The sequence below is a fragment of the Ovis aries genome, chromosome 26 (genome assembly GCF_016772045.2).
Source record: "Ovis aries strain OAR_USU_Benz2616 breed Rambouillet chromosome 26, ARS-UI_Ramb_v3.0, whole genome shotgun sequence".
NCBI lineage: Eukaryota > Metazoa > Chordata > Mammalia > Artiodactyla > Bovidae > Ovis > Ovis aries.
This window is the reverse complement of record NC_056079.1, coordinates 12,930,864-12,947,375: the sequence shown is the minus strand read 5'-3', so window position 1 is coordinate 12,947,375 and position 16,512 is coordinate 12,930,864. Positions and strand designations below refer to the sequence as shown.

Below are 16,512 nucleotides of genomic sequence, written 5' to 3'. Positions count from 1 at the left end.
GTGTTATCACAGTTTACGGACACTGTAAATCAAGTCACGCAGAAGAAAAACAGACACTTTGGGGCAATGTTTTCACTACCTGGCTGATGTGCATGCTAGTGTCACAGGTTAAAGGTCTGGCTGAGGTCAGATCATTAGAGCCCAGGAGAGTTGATATGATTCCATTCTGATCAACTTTTCGGATCATTGTTCCATCAACAAAGTAGATTAACCCATTTTTATCAACTGCCATTCCTGTATCCAAGAGAGTACCTGTTAGTAACCTTTCAAAAATGATTTAATTAAATGCTCACAGTCCTCGTTAAACTCAACATTTAACATCAATAACATGGGCAGTAGACAGGAGGTAAGATTGCAGATTGCCAACATATTAGAAAAAAATCCAACACAGGCATTTTTTAACATTACAAATCAATGTAAAATGTAATAAAGAACCCAAATTTGTAAGAATCTGTCCTTAGCATGTGGATCATATGGGTAGTACATGTGTTTAAAATATAAACACCGTATAGTGTTGCTGTCTATAAATTATAGAAACAGGTCAAATTCTGTTATGCTGAACTTAGAGTAACTCTATTCTAACAAAAATAGATCTAAGCCAAGGTTAGTGTTTTGTTGACCTTGTTACAATGAAATCTGCTAGGATGAATAATTCAGCACAACAAATACTTTTTTCCAGTCCGTGTTCACATAACAATCTCTAGCTATAATGAAAAAAAAAAGGCTCAAATCGAAAAACACTGTAATGAATGGCATAATACATGAAGAAGGAGTCAGTTCTGACTGGTTTAAAAGCTAGAGGCCTCTGTCACATAGAATTTTTAGCCCCTGTTACCTCCAGAAATTCATCACAGCAAGCATTTTTTTCCCATGGCATAGAAACAAAAGTTTAGTAGCTCCAAACTGGGTGATGGCTAATAGGGTCACTTAGTGATGGTTCTTAGAGAGCCCTGGGACTCATTCACGACAAAGAAATTCCAGGACAATGAAAGAATGTAGACACTTCCCTGAAGCTGAAAAGGATGTGACCTGAATGATGCTGAGTAGTTGCTTGATTCCTTGACAAGTTGAAAAAAATGGTATGATAATAAAAAATGCCAAGCACGTAAAATCAACCTACAGTTGATCTTATTGTAAAATCAACTTTAAGATTTTAGCCGTTTCACACTAAATGGCTTTTCAAAACACTAGATGGGAAACGGCTTTCCAGAACATAGTTGAGAGGAAAATGTTAACTCAGCATTAAACACAATCAGGCACTAACTGGATTTTCCACCTTTTAATTTTTTAATGAAAAGAAATCCTCCAATTGGTAAATGCCGGTCGGTACCTTTGGGGCTCATGAGTGTTGCTTCCACAGCCTTCCCACCATCCCCACATCTGGCTTCATCGAAAGGAAGGCACTGCTCCCCTGTTCCTGCCACCACTTCGGCATTCTTAGTCAGGTCTTTTGCACCCGTAAGTGACTTTGGGCGATAAATCCTGCGGGTGTTAGTGTCAGAAACATACAAATCTCCCGTGACTGGATCAGTTGCAAGGTAGTACCTATGAGCTGGGTTGCTGCTGTAAGAAAAGATCATACAGAAACATCACAAAAAAAGTTACTCCTAAAACACAGAAATTAAAAGCAAAATAAAACAGATGATGAGAAACTAATTATAAACTGAGACTCCTCATCAATGACTAGAAAATGAACAGCACTGTAAACAACGATTTAAAAGCACTGGTGCCAATCTCTGACATGACTCGTTTCCTTGTCTGTTGTTGAGGATATAACAATTTATTAAACAGCCATCTTAAAAGTAATTACCTTTAGAAGGCGATATGCTTCCAACCTAAACAAAGAAGCAAGCTCTCGAAATATTTTTGGTTCAATGCAAAGCCATTAATATACACCCCCTGAATGACGGGCTTAAGGATTATTCCAGGGGAAGGGGGTCACTAACAAACTCTCCAGTGAAGTATAACATTCTAGTGATTCTACTTGCATCTCATTGTAGGGAAATCTCCAGTTTTCTCTTGCAATCAAACCAAAAACACCTGGCTTCAAAAATGGAAAAAAAAATTTTTTTTTTTCTTTTTGCGGCATGTAGGATCCTAGTTCCTCAACCAGGGATTAAACCATTGCCCACTGCTTTGGGAGGTCAGAGTCTTAACCACCTCCAGAGAAGTCCTGATGCCTGAAATCTTAAATGCACTAAGACATACTGTGTTTCTTAATGTGGTAGTTTATTACTTTGTACTGAGGTGAAAAGTTACATATCATTACAATATTCAGAAAAATTTTGTAGAGGTTTTTTTTTTTTCCCCTCCAATAATCAGTCTGGTATTGGCAGAGTTGCTCTTCCAGATATATATATATATACAGCTGTGACACAGTCGTAACTCAATCAAGCTGGGTCTATTTTGGAAGGCAGGACATTGGAAAGATTCTCTAGTCTTTCCTATCTCCCTGATTATACACTAATTATAATACAGTTGGTTTTAAACATATACACACACATTTTATCTTCCTGCCAGCTGTATATAAATATGAGCATAACCTCTGGGCCACGTTGCCCGTGTTTGAACATCAGCTTCATCACTAAACTGTGTGACCTTGAGCAAGCCAGCTAACTTTGCCTCAGCTTCCTTATCTGTAAACGTGAAAACAATGCAGATTTCATAGGCTGTTGAGAGGGTGACATGAACTAGTGCAAGGAAAATCCTGACCGCACAGTACATACTCAATACGCATCAGCTGTTCTTAATATTGACTTGTGTCCTGTCTCCTCGTACACTGCACTGTCTTTGGCCTTGTGACTCAACCCGTGTAGAAGTGTAATAATTATCGTTAACGAAACTATAACTTGCCTTCTGAACATGTAAATCAGGAAAAAAGAATTCTCTAAACTTGAATAGGTTCAATTTGTTTCTTTAGTCCTGCTATTATTCTGTAATGTCGAAACTACCAAAACAATGCAGATCCTTCTTAAAATATCCAGTCTGAATGGTTTCTAATTGAATGATGCTAAAGGTAAATGAAGAATGCATACTTTTCACGATGCCCCTCATTTTGAGAAGAAAACAACAGATTTCTGAGACGCCTGCTTGAATAGCAATGGTATACTCTTTAGCTATAGGGCATGAGTTTCCTTGGTCCAAAAATAATACACATTCAGGTCATAAGCTTTGCATCTGTTGGCATCACTTTTATTCCAGTGGAATGGTAAAAAGACGAGGTCCAAAGTGATGCTTTATACTTTCTGTCCTGAAGCATCTCTTTCCTTGAAGACACAGAACTTTCTAATTCAAGCACTATCTGCCAGTGGCTTTAAAAATGTCCATCAAGTGAAGGCTCTAATTTTGCACAGAAGTCTATTGTCCAGAAGAACAAATGTGGAGGCGTATGCAGCCCTGGGGAGGAGCATTCGCCTCTGGAAATATTACCCACAAAACAGCAGGAAATGAGAGCAAGCTCCTTTCCCTACAGTGCAGCCTGCCATGGCAAATTAGAGCTGCTTCTTGGGATCCAGTTTCCCTTAAATGAAAAAAAAGGGGGGATCTGTACTGAAACCCTCAAAGAAAAAAAAAAGTGAGTGTGGAAATTTTCAGCTGACAGGCTGGTGGCAAGAAGCTGAGTAGCGTGTGGGATGTGTTTGGGATTCAAGGACACCTGATTTAAGCAAAGAGTTTTCTGAAGGGGGTGTTGGTTCTTGCCTTTCCAAGTTCCTGCAAAGCCAAAGCACTGGAGAGGCTGGGGTGGTGGTACAAATGGGTGATGAGCTTTAAATCAGTGATGTATCTCCTGTGAAAATGCGAGGCTATGATGACTGCCAACTGTCAGATGCTGATAACTAGGGTGCAGGAAATTTACCAAGTGCACAGTTTGGGGGAATCTCTGTTCAGCAGAATTATATACAATAGCCTTCTTGGGTGACCAACTGAGATTTTTATTTCAGAAAGGTTTATGATAACATTGAGACTTTGACCAATAGCATCAAAACCAAAGAAGCTGAGATCAAGTGAAGAACCTATGCTATACTACCCTGGGCCTGGACTCAACTTACCCTGAATTGTCTAGATCCAAGCTGTCTTTTCTATGTCTTACTCAATTAGATTATAGATTTAGACAGATCCAGTGGTAAATGCAGACTAGGTTTCCTCATTTATTTTGTCATAATTCAGCCTTCTTAGACTGGAGAAATATTTGCAAAGGACCAGCTGTATGTAGAATGTTAGTTGTTCATTCGACTAACATTGTGTCTGACTCTTTTGCAACCCCCATGGGCCCTGCCAGGTTCTTCTGTCCATGGGATTCTCCAGCCAACAATACTGGTGTGGATAGCCATTCCCTTCTCCAGGAGATCTTCCCGACCCAAGGATCAGAACCTGGGTCTCCTGCATTGCAGGCAGATTCTTTACCATCTGAGCTACCAGGGAAGCCCAAGCTATAGAATAGATATTATTAACACTTATAACGCTTTTCAGTTGGAAACTGTACCACAGCCCTTGGAAGACAGAGTGTTTCTGAAGGTGTATAAATTATATTAATGTATAAAACTATGATTTTCTGGCTAACAAAAGATTATTTATATTATTGCAAGCAAGGCTTTGGGTTTGGGATGTGATATTTTTGTTCTTGCTTAATTTTTAACTATTAAGTCAATGACAAGCACTGAATCAAATTTTTAGAGTTTTCTATCTAAACTTTAATCTGTTCAATTTCACAGACCTGTGACTGACACTTGTTTGATCTTTTAATTGGTAATATAAAATTCACAAAGTTGATTTTTAGAATTACATGCTTAAATGCCCCTTGGCTGGTATTAGTTAATGAATTTAGTTTCCTTTGTTTTGGAATTTTAAATAATTGGGATCAGGAATGATCTAACATTTACTACCTACAAAGGGGGTTTGTTAGCAAACATACTAGGAACATCATAGGGGGAAATGTTGAACATATATAAAAAAACTTATTTTCTAAGCATTTTGGAAGCTCTCATTTATGTAAAAATTCAATATGTTGGCTAGTATTTATATCAATTCAAGTATAGCTAGACAATTTGGTTTGATACAATATCCTGACAAATACTTAATATGTTTGGTATGACAGAATACTCTGAATTTTAAAATATTAGGAACACTTTTATATTTATTTTATTAGTCAATATATTTATTATTTCCCCCCCTCAGTCCAATTAATGAGACTGTTGATATGCTATGAAGCATGGGAAGAGGAGAAGAAACATTCATTTTTCTATTTTACTTCGTCATTAACAACTGACTTCCCTGTTCATCTTTATATATTTAGACATGTTTTTCTTCTTCTTTCTACCGCCTATCCCTAAGTCTTTCATGACTTCGGTGCTAGCCAGGAAAGTGGGACTAAGGAAAAAGCCAGGTAGGATCCTTTCGTTGTTGTTCAGTTGCTAACTCGTGTCTGACTCTTTGCGACTCCATGGACTGCAGCCCGCCAGGCTCCTCTGTCTGTGGGATTCTCCAGGCAAGAATACTGGAGTGGGTTGCCATTTCCTTCTCTAGGGGGTCTTCCTGACCCAGGGATTGAACCTGTGTCTCCTGCATGGACAGGCAGATTCTTTACTGCTGGGTCACCAGGGAAGCCCAGGTAGGATTCTATCACCTGATACAAGGAAGATGATATTGGTAGGTAAATAGGAAGAAGCATCTGTAAAGAATTTTCATTTTTTAAGCTAAATGAAGACACTCTGATGAGCTGAAATACCTTGGCTTTGTTAAATCAATTTTGATGAATTAGTTACTAAGCAAATGAATCCCTAATTTTTGTCAAGGATTATTATCATCCGTTTGATGATATGAACTTAAAAGCCTTATTTTTTAATTTTTCCTACATCTTTCTCTTTCTCATCACTCACACACTGTGTCCACTCTCTGCCTTCCTTTATCTCATCAGCTGATTCCTTCATGACTCCTCAGACTATTTCAGGTACCTAGCATCTCATGGTTTCACATAACAGCTTCCTAACTGATCTTCACGTCATCGTGGACACTGACACCAGATTCATCTTCCTAAAAGGCCACTCTGAGATGCTGCTATCTTGTTCAAAATCAGACCATGGTTCCCCACTGTCTGCTACTCTGCAGGACCAGAGAGCAACTCCTTAGAGCCATCAAGGCCCTGAGCTCTCTGACCTTAACCTGCCTTCCTACTGATCTCATTACTACCAACACGGTCACTTTGATGTTGTCATAATTTTGAGCTGGATTGGGTTTCTTTCAGAACATGTGCCACTCATCTCTTTGGAGCAAGTAACTTGACTTGTTCTATATTCTTTCTTCATGACTGCTCGCCCTTCTCCTGGTTGTTCTGTGTCAGCAGATTTCATTTTAGACCTGCGTCAAATCAACCTCCCAGGAAACTTTTCTTAAACACACTCCCACTTCCCCGTAATCTCTCCCTTCACAGAAAGTGAAAAAGTGTTAGTCGTTCAGTAGTGTCTGACTCTTTGCGACCCTATGGACTGTCAGGCTCCTCTGTCCATGGAATTCTCTAGGCCAGAACACTGGAATGGTTTGCCATTCCCTTCTCCAGGGGATTTTCCTGACCCAGGGATCAAACCTGGTCTCCCACGTTGCAGGCAGATTCTTGACCACGTGAGCCACCAGAGAAGCCTCCACACGTTTACTCTTGAAATGCAAGCCATGTGATCAGGTGTCAAAGAGTGACATTGATGATGTCATTTAGTCTGTTACAGGTACATCTTCTCCCTACTGGATTGTGAGTTCTGAGAGCATGGGCTTTATCTCAATACTACAATCTGTCCAAGAACCCAGCACATGGTAAGTGATCAGTCAACACAGTTTTAATAAAGATGGGTATCAATTTAAAACCTAAACCATTGTATTTTACACGGATGGTACATAAAGCAAATGCAAGAGTCCATGTTTAGCAGGGATACTGTAGAGAGAAGGATCATGAGAGAGGGATTACAATGAGCATCACTGCCAAACATCGTGGGCTAGTACATAATGAGTTCATTGCACAAAGTATTGTTAATAATGTAGCTCTAATCTCACAGATTTTTTTCTAGAGAGATGACAGTTCTACGTAATTTATCAAATGATTGTGAAATAAATCTAGCTTTTTATAAATCCAGGGAATTAGCCTATAGAAACCTGGCTGCTTAGACAGATGAAAACTGACTATGTGGTGTAGTGTAAAGAAATTAAAAGATGCTTACTCCTTGGAAGGAAAGTTATGACCAACCTAGACAGCATATTAAAAAGCAGAGACATTACTTTGCCAACAAGGGTCCGTCTAGTCAAGGTTATGGTTTTTCCAGTGGTCATGTATGGATGTGAGAGTTGGATTCTCAAGAAAGCTGAGCACCGAAGAATTGATGCTTTTGAACTGTGGTGTTGGAGAAGACTCTTGAGAGTCTCTTTGACTGCAAGGAGATCCAACCAGTCCATCCTAAAGGAGACCAGTCCTGAGTGTTCATTGGAAGGACTGATGTTGAAGCTGAAACTCCAATACTTTGGCCACCTGATGTGTAGAACTGATTCATTGGAAAAGATCCTCATGCTGGGAAAGATTGAACGCGGGAAAAGGGGATGACAGAGGACGAGATGGTTCGATGGCATCACTGATTCAACGCACATGAGTTTGAGTAAACTCCGGGAATTGGTGATGGACAGGGGGGCCTGGCATGCTGCAGTCCATGTGGCTGCAAAGAGTAGGATGTGACTGAGCAACTGAACTGAACTGAATTGATGTGGTATAGCGTAAAGAACACGCTTTTCAGACTGGTTCAAATCTCTGTTCCCCATTTCTTAGTTACGTATCTCGGGGGAAGAGGCATAACCTCCTTGAGCCTCTCTTAGTTCCTGTGTAACCTTGAAGGGCTGCTGTGTGGGTGTGAGACATTGTGTATCTGGCACTGTGCCTGGCCTGGAACAGCCCAGCCTGTTAAAAAGGTGGCTGTTTTGATCATTTTTTTCTGTTTCGCCTCCAGCGTTTCCGCATTTAGTTGGTATACACATCAGCTTGTCTTCTCTTCTCCACAGTTACTAAAAAGACCAGGCCAGAACAATTTTGATATTCAACTAACAGCAGAGCTGATATTTCTAACAGCAGAGCTTTTCATGCTCAGAAGTCTGGAGAAATTCTGTGCTAGTTTCTGCATGTGGCTGGGCTATTAGTTGATAGGTAAGATCAACAGGGGAGCTTAGGTGAAGGCCTTGGGACTGTGGCTATGGGTCGTATGGATATGTGACAGCTACACACCTTTCAGCTGACCTTTGCTTTTTATTTCCTAGTTGGCAATCTCTACACAAAGGTTTAATTGAGTCACAGGGATTTATTCATCTCAAGGACTTCACGCTAATTACCACTAACTTTTCTATCCAATATCATTGTATTAGTTATTTTAATGGCCAAGCTAGATTGAGCATGTCCAATATACCTTGCCTTTTTTTCCTTTTGCTAGCTTTCCTTTAAAACATACCCCCCCCCTTTCTTTTTTGCTGTCCTGAGGAAACCTTCTCAGTTAAAAGTGCCCATACATTATACAAGCTTGTCCTGTACCTTCTCAGCTAAGTGTACAGAGCAAATAGAATCTGGAAAACTTTGGAGCCTATATATTTGCTTCAGTGACATTCATTCTGAGCCCTGAAGAAAGTCTTTTCCTCCATAATAATGTCAGTGGAAACACTACTTCTTAAAACTCAAATCTATTAATTCTCTCAACTTAGGAAAATATACAGTTTAAATGGGGTTTAAAGCCAGCAAATTTGGAAAACTCAGCAGTGAGTGGCCACAGGACTGGAAAATATGTTTTCATTCCAATCCCAAAGAAAGGCAATGCCCAAGAATGCTCAAACTACCGCACAATTGCACTCATCTCACATGCTAATAAAGTAATGCTCAAAATTCTCCAAGCCAGGCTTCAGCAATACATGAACCGGGAACTTCCAGATGTTCAAGCTGGTTTTAGAAAAGGCAGAGGAACCAGAGATCAAATTGCCAACATCCACTGGATCATGGAAAAAGCAAGAGAGTTCCAGAAAAACATCTATTTCTGCTTTATTGACTATGCCAAAGCCTTTGTGTGGAACACAATAAACTGTGGAAAATTCTGAAAGAGATGGGAATACCAGACCACCTGACCTGCCTCTTGAGAAATCTGTATGCATGTCAGGAAGCAAAAGTTAGAACTGGACATGGAACAACAGACTGGTTCCAAATAAGAAAAAGGGGTACGTCAAGACTCTTTGACGTACTTATTGTCATACTCCTTGACGTATATTGTCACCCTGCTTATTTAACTTCTATGCAGAGTACATCATGAGAAATGCTGGGCTGGAAGAAGCACAAGGTGGAATCAAGATTGCCAGGAGAAATATCAATAACCTCAGATTTGCAGATGATACCACCTTTATGGTAGAAAGTGAAGAGGAACTAAAAAGCCTCTTGATGAAAGTGAAAGTGGAGAGTGAAAAAGTTTGCTTAAAGCTCAACATTCAGAAAATGAAGATCATGGCATCCGGTTCCATCACTTCATGGGAAATAGATGGGGAAACAGTGGCTGACTTTATTTTTTAGGCTCCAAAATCACTGCAGATGGTGACTACAGCTGTGAAATTAAAAGACGCTTACTCCTTAGAAGGAAAGTTATGACCAACCTAGACAGCATATTCAAAAGCAGAGACATTACTTTGCCAACAAAGGTCCATCTAGTCAAGGCTATGGATTTTCCTGTGGTCATGTATGGATGTGAGAGTTGGACTGTGAAGAAAGTTGAACACCGAAGATTTCATGCTTTTGAACTGTGGTGTCGGAGACGACTCTTGAGAGTCTCTTGGACTGCAAGGATATCCAACCGGGCCATCCTAAAGGAGATCAGTCCTGGGTGTTCACTGGAAGGACTGATGCTGAAGTTGAAACTCCAATACTTTGGCCACCTCATGCAAAGAGTTGACTCATTGGAAAAGACCTTGATGCTGGGAGGGATTGGGGGCAGGAGGAGAAGGGGACGACAGAGGATGAGATGGCTGGATGGCATCACCGACTAGATGGATGTGAGTCTGAGTGAACTCCGGGAGTTGGTGATGGACAGGGAGGCCTGGCGTGTTGCGATTCATGGGGTTGCAAAGAGTTGGACACGACTGAGCGACTGAACTGAACTGAACTGAAATACACAATTTAAACTACAGCAGCAATGAATTTACCAGGAAGTCAGTAAAGCTTAACCTTTAGGGCTCCTCCCCCTGTATAAGTTCCTTCCAAGTCCAAGGGCCCCTGGCAGCATGTTCATGAGATCTTATGTTTTAAAAAATTTTCCAAAGTAAACTATCTTAAGGTTCTTTTTCTTTAACCTAGGCCCCTTATTCATAAGCTTTGGGCCCCATAATGCAGATCTGCCCAGGCTATTGGTCAAACCGAACACTCCTCAAACTCTCCCAACTGTGCTTCAAATGTTGTTCTGTTCAATATGGCTTAGTCAGTACCTGAAATTTACAGGTTTCTTTTTTGTCACACAGAGATGCTCATTATAATGGTTTTCTGCGACAAAATTTAATCTGTTAGCCAACTCAAAAATATTTCTCAAATTATACTGCACAATATAGGCTTTGCAATATGCTGTATCATAATAGTTCATTTGTGCAGTTTTCATTCCTCAGATGTTCTCTGCTGCTGAATTTCCTCTCATGATAGAATGTGCTTAGAAAACAATGTCAGAGAGTCAAGTTGACACATACAAAGGACATCCAAAAATACACAATAACCTTTAAGCAAGATGCTTACCTATGTCTAAAATCTTTATTTCTTGGTGGAAGCAGATAAAAAGGTGGAGAAAAAAAGCACAGTTAGAAAAGGTTTCTATATAAGGAACTGAATACTGAGATTTTAGTTATTTTATGGAAAATTGCTAACTTAAGCAGAACTAACACTGGAATGAATTTTGTAGGTCAAGGCTTATCAAACAATTTATAGAACAGAATGATTTTGATAAACATGCTTAAATGAACAAAGCAAAAGCAGCAATTTGTTAACTTTAACTACTGGCATTATGGTTAATGAGTTAACCCAACTTGAAGATTTGATATTCTAGTTGAAAGTTACAGGCTTAGTTTGTTTACTGTTATGTCCTAATATTGTAGGAAAATATTTTACGCTTTAATTTCAACCAATGTGAAATAAAAGTATAACAACTTATATCACAAGATTTTTCTAAAGATAACTATAGAAATTTAAAACCCATAGTTCTAGCTTATTGGAGTACAGAAAATTCACTGGAATCAGTGAGATTTTATATACTAGGTTATTTTACATTCTTTCATACAGTTACGGCACAATATACATGCATTGGGCTTTTCCAAATTTGAACCAAGAATTTCACTGCTTTCCAAGGAGAATTTTAAACACTAGAAAGGTATGTTTAAGTAAATAAATTAGTACACCATATGCAACATTATTTTAAAATAAAAGCACGTTTCACTATGATCAAAACCCCAAAATAAGGAGAGACATACCTTAGCTCTAAAACGCTTGTTACATTTCCAGAAGGGAATATCCGCCGAACATAGTTGAAATCCCCCACGTACAGACTGCCGTCGATCCCACACGCCAACGCCACCGGGGCCAAGAGTTTATTACCATCGGCTTGACCGTTGCAGCTCGGGCATGAGATGCTGCGCCTTCTTCCGTTGCCCATGATACTGCTCACCACGGGGGGCTGCTGGGAGATAAACTGATTCTCCCCGTTTCCCTTGTATAGGATACCTGGATGAGATAAAAATTTTTCTTATGATAAAAGGAGTAAAGTTGAAAAGTCACCAGGTTCAGTACAGAAGCCACAGTTTGGTGCCTTTTCGATTTGGACTGGGAAAACTTTTATCTAAAGTTCTACCAGAAAAAGCTCCATTCAATGACCCACTGTAAAATATTATATAATAAGATATAGGAGAGAGCAAAAAATGCTAACCATTATGGGTTTAAAGAATGTCTGGTGAAAGAAACAAAGGTCTAACAAGAAAAATTAGAAACTGAGTTCTCGACACCAGTGATTCTCAAACTTGGCTACATGTTGGAACTGACAGGGAAGTTGTATAAACTACTCATGCTAGGATCTCACCTCGAGGGATTCTGATGTAATTGATCTGGGGTGCAGCCTTGGCACTGAGATTTTTAAAAACTCTCCGGATGACCTTGATGTGCACGCAGCCAAGTGTGCAGCCATCTCTACACAATGTTCTTTGAGAGTGAAAGTCGCTCAGTCCTGTCCGACTCTTTGCGACCCCATGGACTGTATAGTCCAGGGAACTCTCCAGGCCAGAATACTGGAGTGGGTAGCCTTTCCCTTCTCCAGGGGATCTTCCCAACTCAGGGATTGAACCCAGGTCTCTTTAGGGGGCAGCAAGTTTGCCTAATTGTTAAATGATGTTGAAAACATTCCATTTGAATCCAACTAATAAAAATAAGTGCCAACAATATGACTTTCTTCTTTAGGAGTTTATCACTGATTTTTAAAAGATTAAATACACTTTACAGAAAACAAAGCTAGAAAATGTATATCAAACCTCTAACATATTACTATACTATGAAACAGCATTTTTCTCGCTTATACTTCAACTTGATATGAAAATGTATGCACATGTAATTATTCAAAATTTCAGACATTACAAAATTGGGAAGGGCAGTTTATCATTTAAAGTGAGTTTTGTTTTTAGACATGAAAATACCAATAATTTTTAAGGCAAGATGCCAGTCTGCTCCATTTTGGTCAACGAAAAGCTGAGAAAAAAAAATCCTAAATAAATATTTTCAAAGTGAGAAACTACATGTGAGTGGAGATTCTAATTTTACTCATTTACCATTATTAAACATAGTTCACTGGTTGCATTTTGCTACGATGTAACTGGATGGCCAGCTGTTATTGTTCCACATGTTCAAGAGACTTCTCAATATGTTATTATCTATAAACCACCTGCTGTTTATACTTTTTAAACAGATATACTGTGAAAAGAATCAATCCCAAGAAAGTCCCAACAGGAAGTCTGAGAGTGTGTTTTTTCTTCCCACTTGGGAATAATTTTAAAGTGAAGAAGAAAGCAGAATAATCGTGTTCCTCTTACAGTTCAGCACATTTTAGGTGAATTCTGCCATTACTTTTCTAATGCTCTGCTACATGGGTGATGTAATAATCATGGCCCATTTACATAAAGAAATCAGGACTGAAAAAAACAAGTTTATTCACATTTAGGGAAAATCATCTAAATAAGGCTTGATCATAACAACAGACAAAAGGCATTTTTCCTTGAATATTCAAAGACTACATTAATGATCCCTAAGATCTTTCTGTGATTGCGTTATTTGACAGTGATGGAACTATAATTTCCTAGAACAGCCAGTTCTGTAATTTTCATCAGAAAATCCTACAAGTCAGCCTATGGCTCGCCTGCATCTGATTCACTCAGTCATTACTCAGGACGATCGGTCTTCCATGATTCTCCTCTATTATGACAGAATAGAAAGATGAACATTAGAATATTTATTTCCATGTTCCAGGGTGCTTGCGCAAACACCTGTCACTGTCTATGTTTTCGCCTTCTTGTCTTTCTTACTGTATTTCCATTGCTCGTCCACCTTGTCACGATTACAAATCACTTTGTTTATTCGATTAGACACACGTCACTTTGAAAAGCCACTACTTGTCAAACTGCTCTGGGATAACATTTGAAATCACATTCAGTTCACTCTGTGAAGTAGGTTACCTCGCATTTTAAAATAATATGTATTTTATCATTTATAACTTTTTGGGGAGGATGGAATTGGGGGTCAGTTTTTACATCTGACCTGTTATTTTAATAAAATTTAACCATCTATTATTCTCTGGAAGAACGTGTATGTGTATTTTTATTAAATGTATCCACGCACAGAATATTTATGAGTTTCTTATTCTTTCTGAATATTACACTGAGTGCTGAATATCATACATATGGCTTTTCCTGAAGCTCCTGGCTTGTAGTCTTTTTACTGGTTCATAATTTCTTGGGTGAAATTCTGTGGCTAACTGGTTATGAACTTTACCCTAAAATCTCATAATAATGAAAACACGTGGAGGTTTTTCTCCGGGTTTGTTTATAAAGAACTTCTGGAACCTACCTTGGTGGCTCAGGTGGTGAAGAATCTGTCCTGCAATGCAGGAGACCTGGGTTCGATCCCTGGGTTGGGAAGGTCCCCTGGAGAAGGGAATGGCTACCCACTCCAGCAGTCTTGCCTAGAGAATCCCATCCACAGGAGCCTGGTGGGCTACAGTCCATGGAGTTGCAAAGAATCAGACACGACTGGGCAAGTTTCACAGCAATAGGAGGAATGTGGCAATATGTCAAACCATGCGAAATAGAATTGGAGAGACTGTCAAAATGTATCCTCTATTTATTTCAATTTTTTGGCCATGCCATGTAGCATGTGGGATCTTAGTTCCCCGACAGGGACTGAACCCACATTCTCTGCACTGGCAGCACCGTCTTAACCGCTGGACCACCAGGGAAGTCACAACCTTAGAGAATTTTATCACGAGCGGCCACTGGCATGGCTGGCACAAGGCTTTCAAATTCATGTCCATCAAGTCCATAATGCCATCCAGCCATCTCATCCTCTGTCATCCCCTTCTCCTCTTGCCTTCCATCTTTCCCAGCATCGGGGTCTTTTCCAATGAGTCAGTTCTTCGCATCAGATGGCCAAAGTATTGGAGCTTCAGCTTCAGCATCAGTCTTCCAATGAATATTCAGGATTGATTTCCTTTAGGATTAACTGGTTTGATCTCCTTGCAGTCCAAGGGACTCTCAAAAGTCTTCTCCAACACCACATTTCAAAAGCATCAGTTTTTCGATGCTTAGCTTTCTTTATGGTCCAACTCTCACATCTGTACATGACTATTGGAAAAACCATAGCTTTGACTACACAGCCCTTTGTTGGCAAAGTGCTGTCTCTGCTTTTTAATATGCTGACTAGGTTGGTCTTAGCTTTTCTTCCAAGAAGCAAGTGTTTTTTAATTTCATGGCTGCAGTCACCATCTGCAGTGATTTCGGAACCCAAGAAAATAGAGTCTGTCACTGTTTCCACTGTTTCCCCATCTATTTGCCATCAAGATGGGACCAGATGCCACGATCTTTGGTTTTTGAATGTTGAATTTTAAGCCAGCTTTTTTCACTCTCCTCTTTCACTTTCATCAAGAGACTCTTTAGTTCTTCACTTTCTGCCATAAGAGTGATGTCATTTGCATATCTGAGGTTACTGGTATTTCTCCTGGCAATCTTGATTCCAGCTTGCGCTTCACTCAGCCCAGCATTTCTCATGATGTACTATGCATACATCCGACTCAATGGACATGAGTTTGAGTAAACTCCAGGAGTTGGTGATGGACAGGGAGGCCTGGCGTGCTGCGATTCATGGGGTTGCAAAGAGTTGGACACGACTGAGTGACTGAACTGAACTGAGCGTTTAAGTTAAATAAGCAGGGTTACAATAGACAGCCTTGACGTACTCCTTTCCTAATTTGGAACCAGTCCACTGTTCCCTGTCTGGATCTAACTGTTACTTTTTGACCTGCATACAGATTTCTCAGGAGGCAGGTCAGGTGGTCTGATATTCTCATCTCTAAGCATTTTCCACAGTTTGTTGTGATCCACACAGTCAAAGGCTTTGGCATAGTCAATAAAGCAGAAGTAGATGTTTTTCTGGAACTCTCTTGCTTTTTCGATGATCCAGTGGATGTTGGCAATTTGATCTCTGGTCCTCTGTCTTTTCTAAATCCAGCTTGAACATCTGGAAGTTCTTGGTTCACATTCTGTTGAAGCCTGGCTTGGAGAATTTTCAGCATTACTTTGCTTGCATGAAAATGAAAGTGAAGTCGCTCAGTCGTGTCCGACTCTTTGCGACTGTAGCCCACCAGGCTCCTCCGTCCATGGGATTCTCCAGGCAAGAATACTGGAGTGGGTTGCCATTTCCTTCTCCAGGGGATCTTCCTGAACCAGGGATCGAACCCAGGTCCCACACTGCAGGCAGACACTTTAACCTCTGAGCCACCAGGGAAGTCCTTGCTTGCATGAGATGAATGCAACTGTGAGGTAGTTTGAACATTCTTTGGCATTGGCTTTCTTTGGGACTGGAATGAAAACTGACCTTTTCCACGTCCCGTGGCCACTGCTGAATTTTCCAAATTTGTTGGCATATTGAGGGCAGCACTTTCACAGCATCATCTTTTAGGATTTGAAATAGCTCAACTGGAATTCCATCACCTCCACTAGCACTGTTCGTAGCGATGCTTCCTAAAGCCCACTTGACTTTGCCTTCCAGGATGTACGGCTCTAGGTGAGTGATCACACCATTGCAGTTATCTGGGTCATTAAGATCTTTTTTGTATAGTCATTAAGTTCTTCTGTGTATTCGTGCCATCTCTTCTTAATATCTTCTGCTTCTGTTAGGTCCATACCATTTCTGTCCTTAGCTGTGCCCATCTTTGCATGAAATGTTCCCTTGGCGTC

General features: G+C 40.0%; 1 protein-coding gene across 13 annotated transcripts in view; it reads right to left on the bottom strand.

The window, feature by feature from the left end:
* Positions 1-16,512, bottom strand: part of TENM3 (teneurin transmembrane protein 3) — a 2,757,765-nt gene that overhangs the window by 49,217 nt on the left and 2,692,036 nt on the right. For 7 of the 13 annotated variants that reach the window (XM_060406900.1, XM_042241437.1, XM_042241441.1 and 4 more), the window contains 4 exons: positions 11,497-11,746; positions 10,769-10,789; positions 1,331-1,563; positions 80-234 (listed from right to left, as the gene is read on the bottom strand). In XM_060406900.1, the coding sequence (XP_060262883.1) occupies positions 80-234; positions 1,331-1,563; positions 10,769-10,789; positions 11,497-11,746 (659 nt within the window). The remainder of the gene's footprint in view (positions 1-79; positions 235-1,330; positions 1,564-10,768; positions 10,790-11,496; positions 11,747-16,512) is intronic. The other 6 variants (XM_042241442.1, XM_060406902.1, XM_060406908.1 and 3 more) reach the window with 3 other exon arrangements.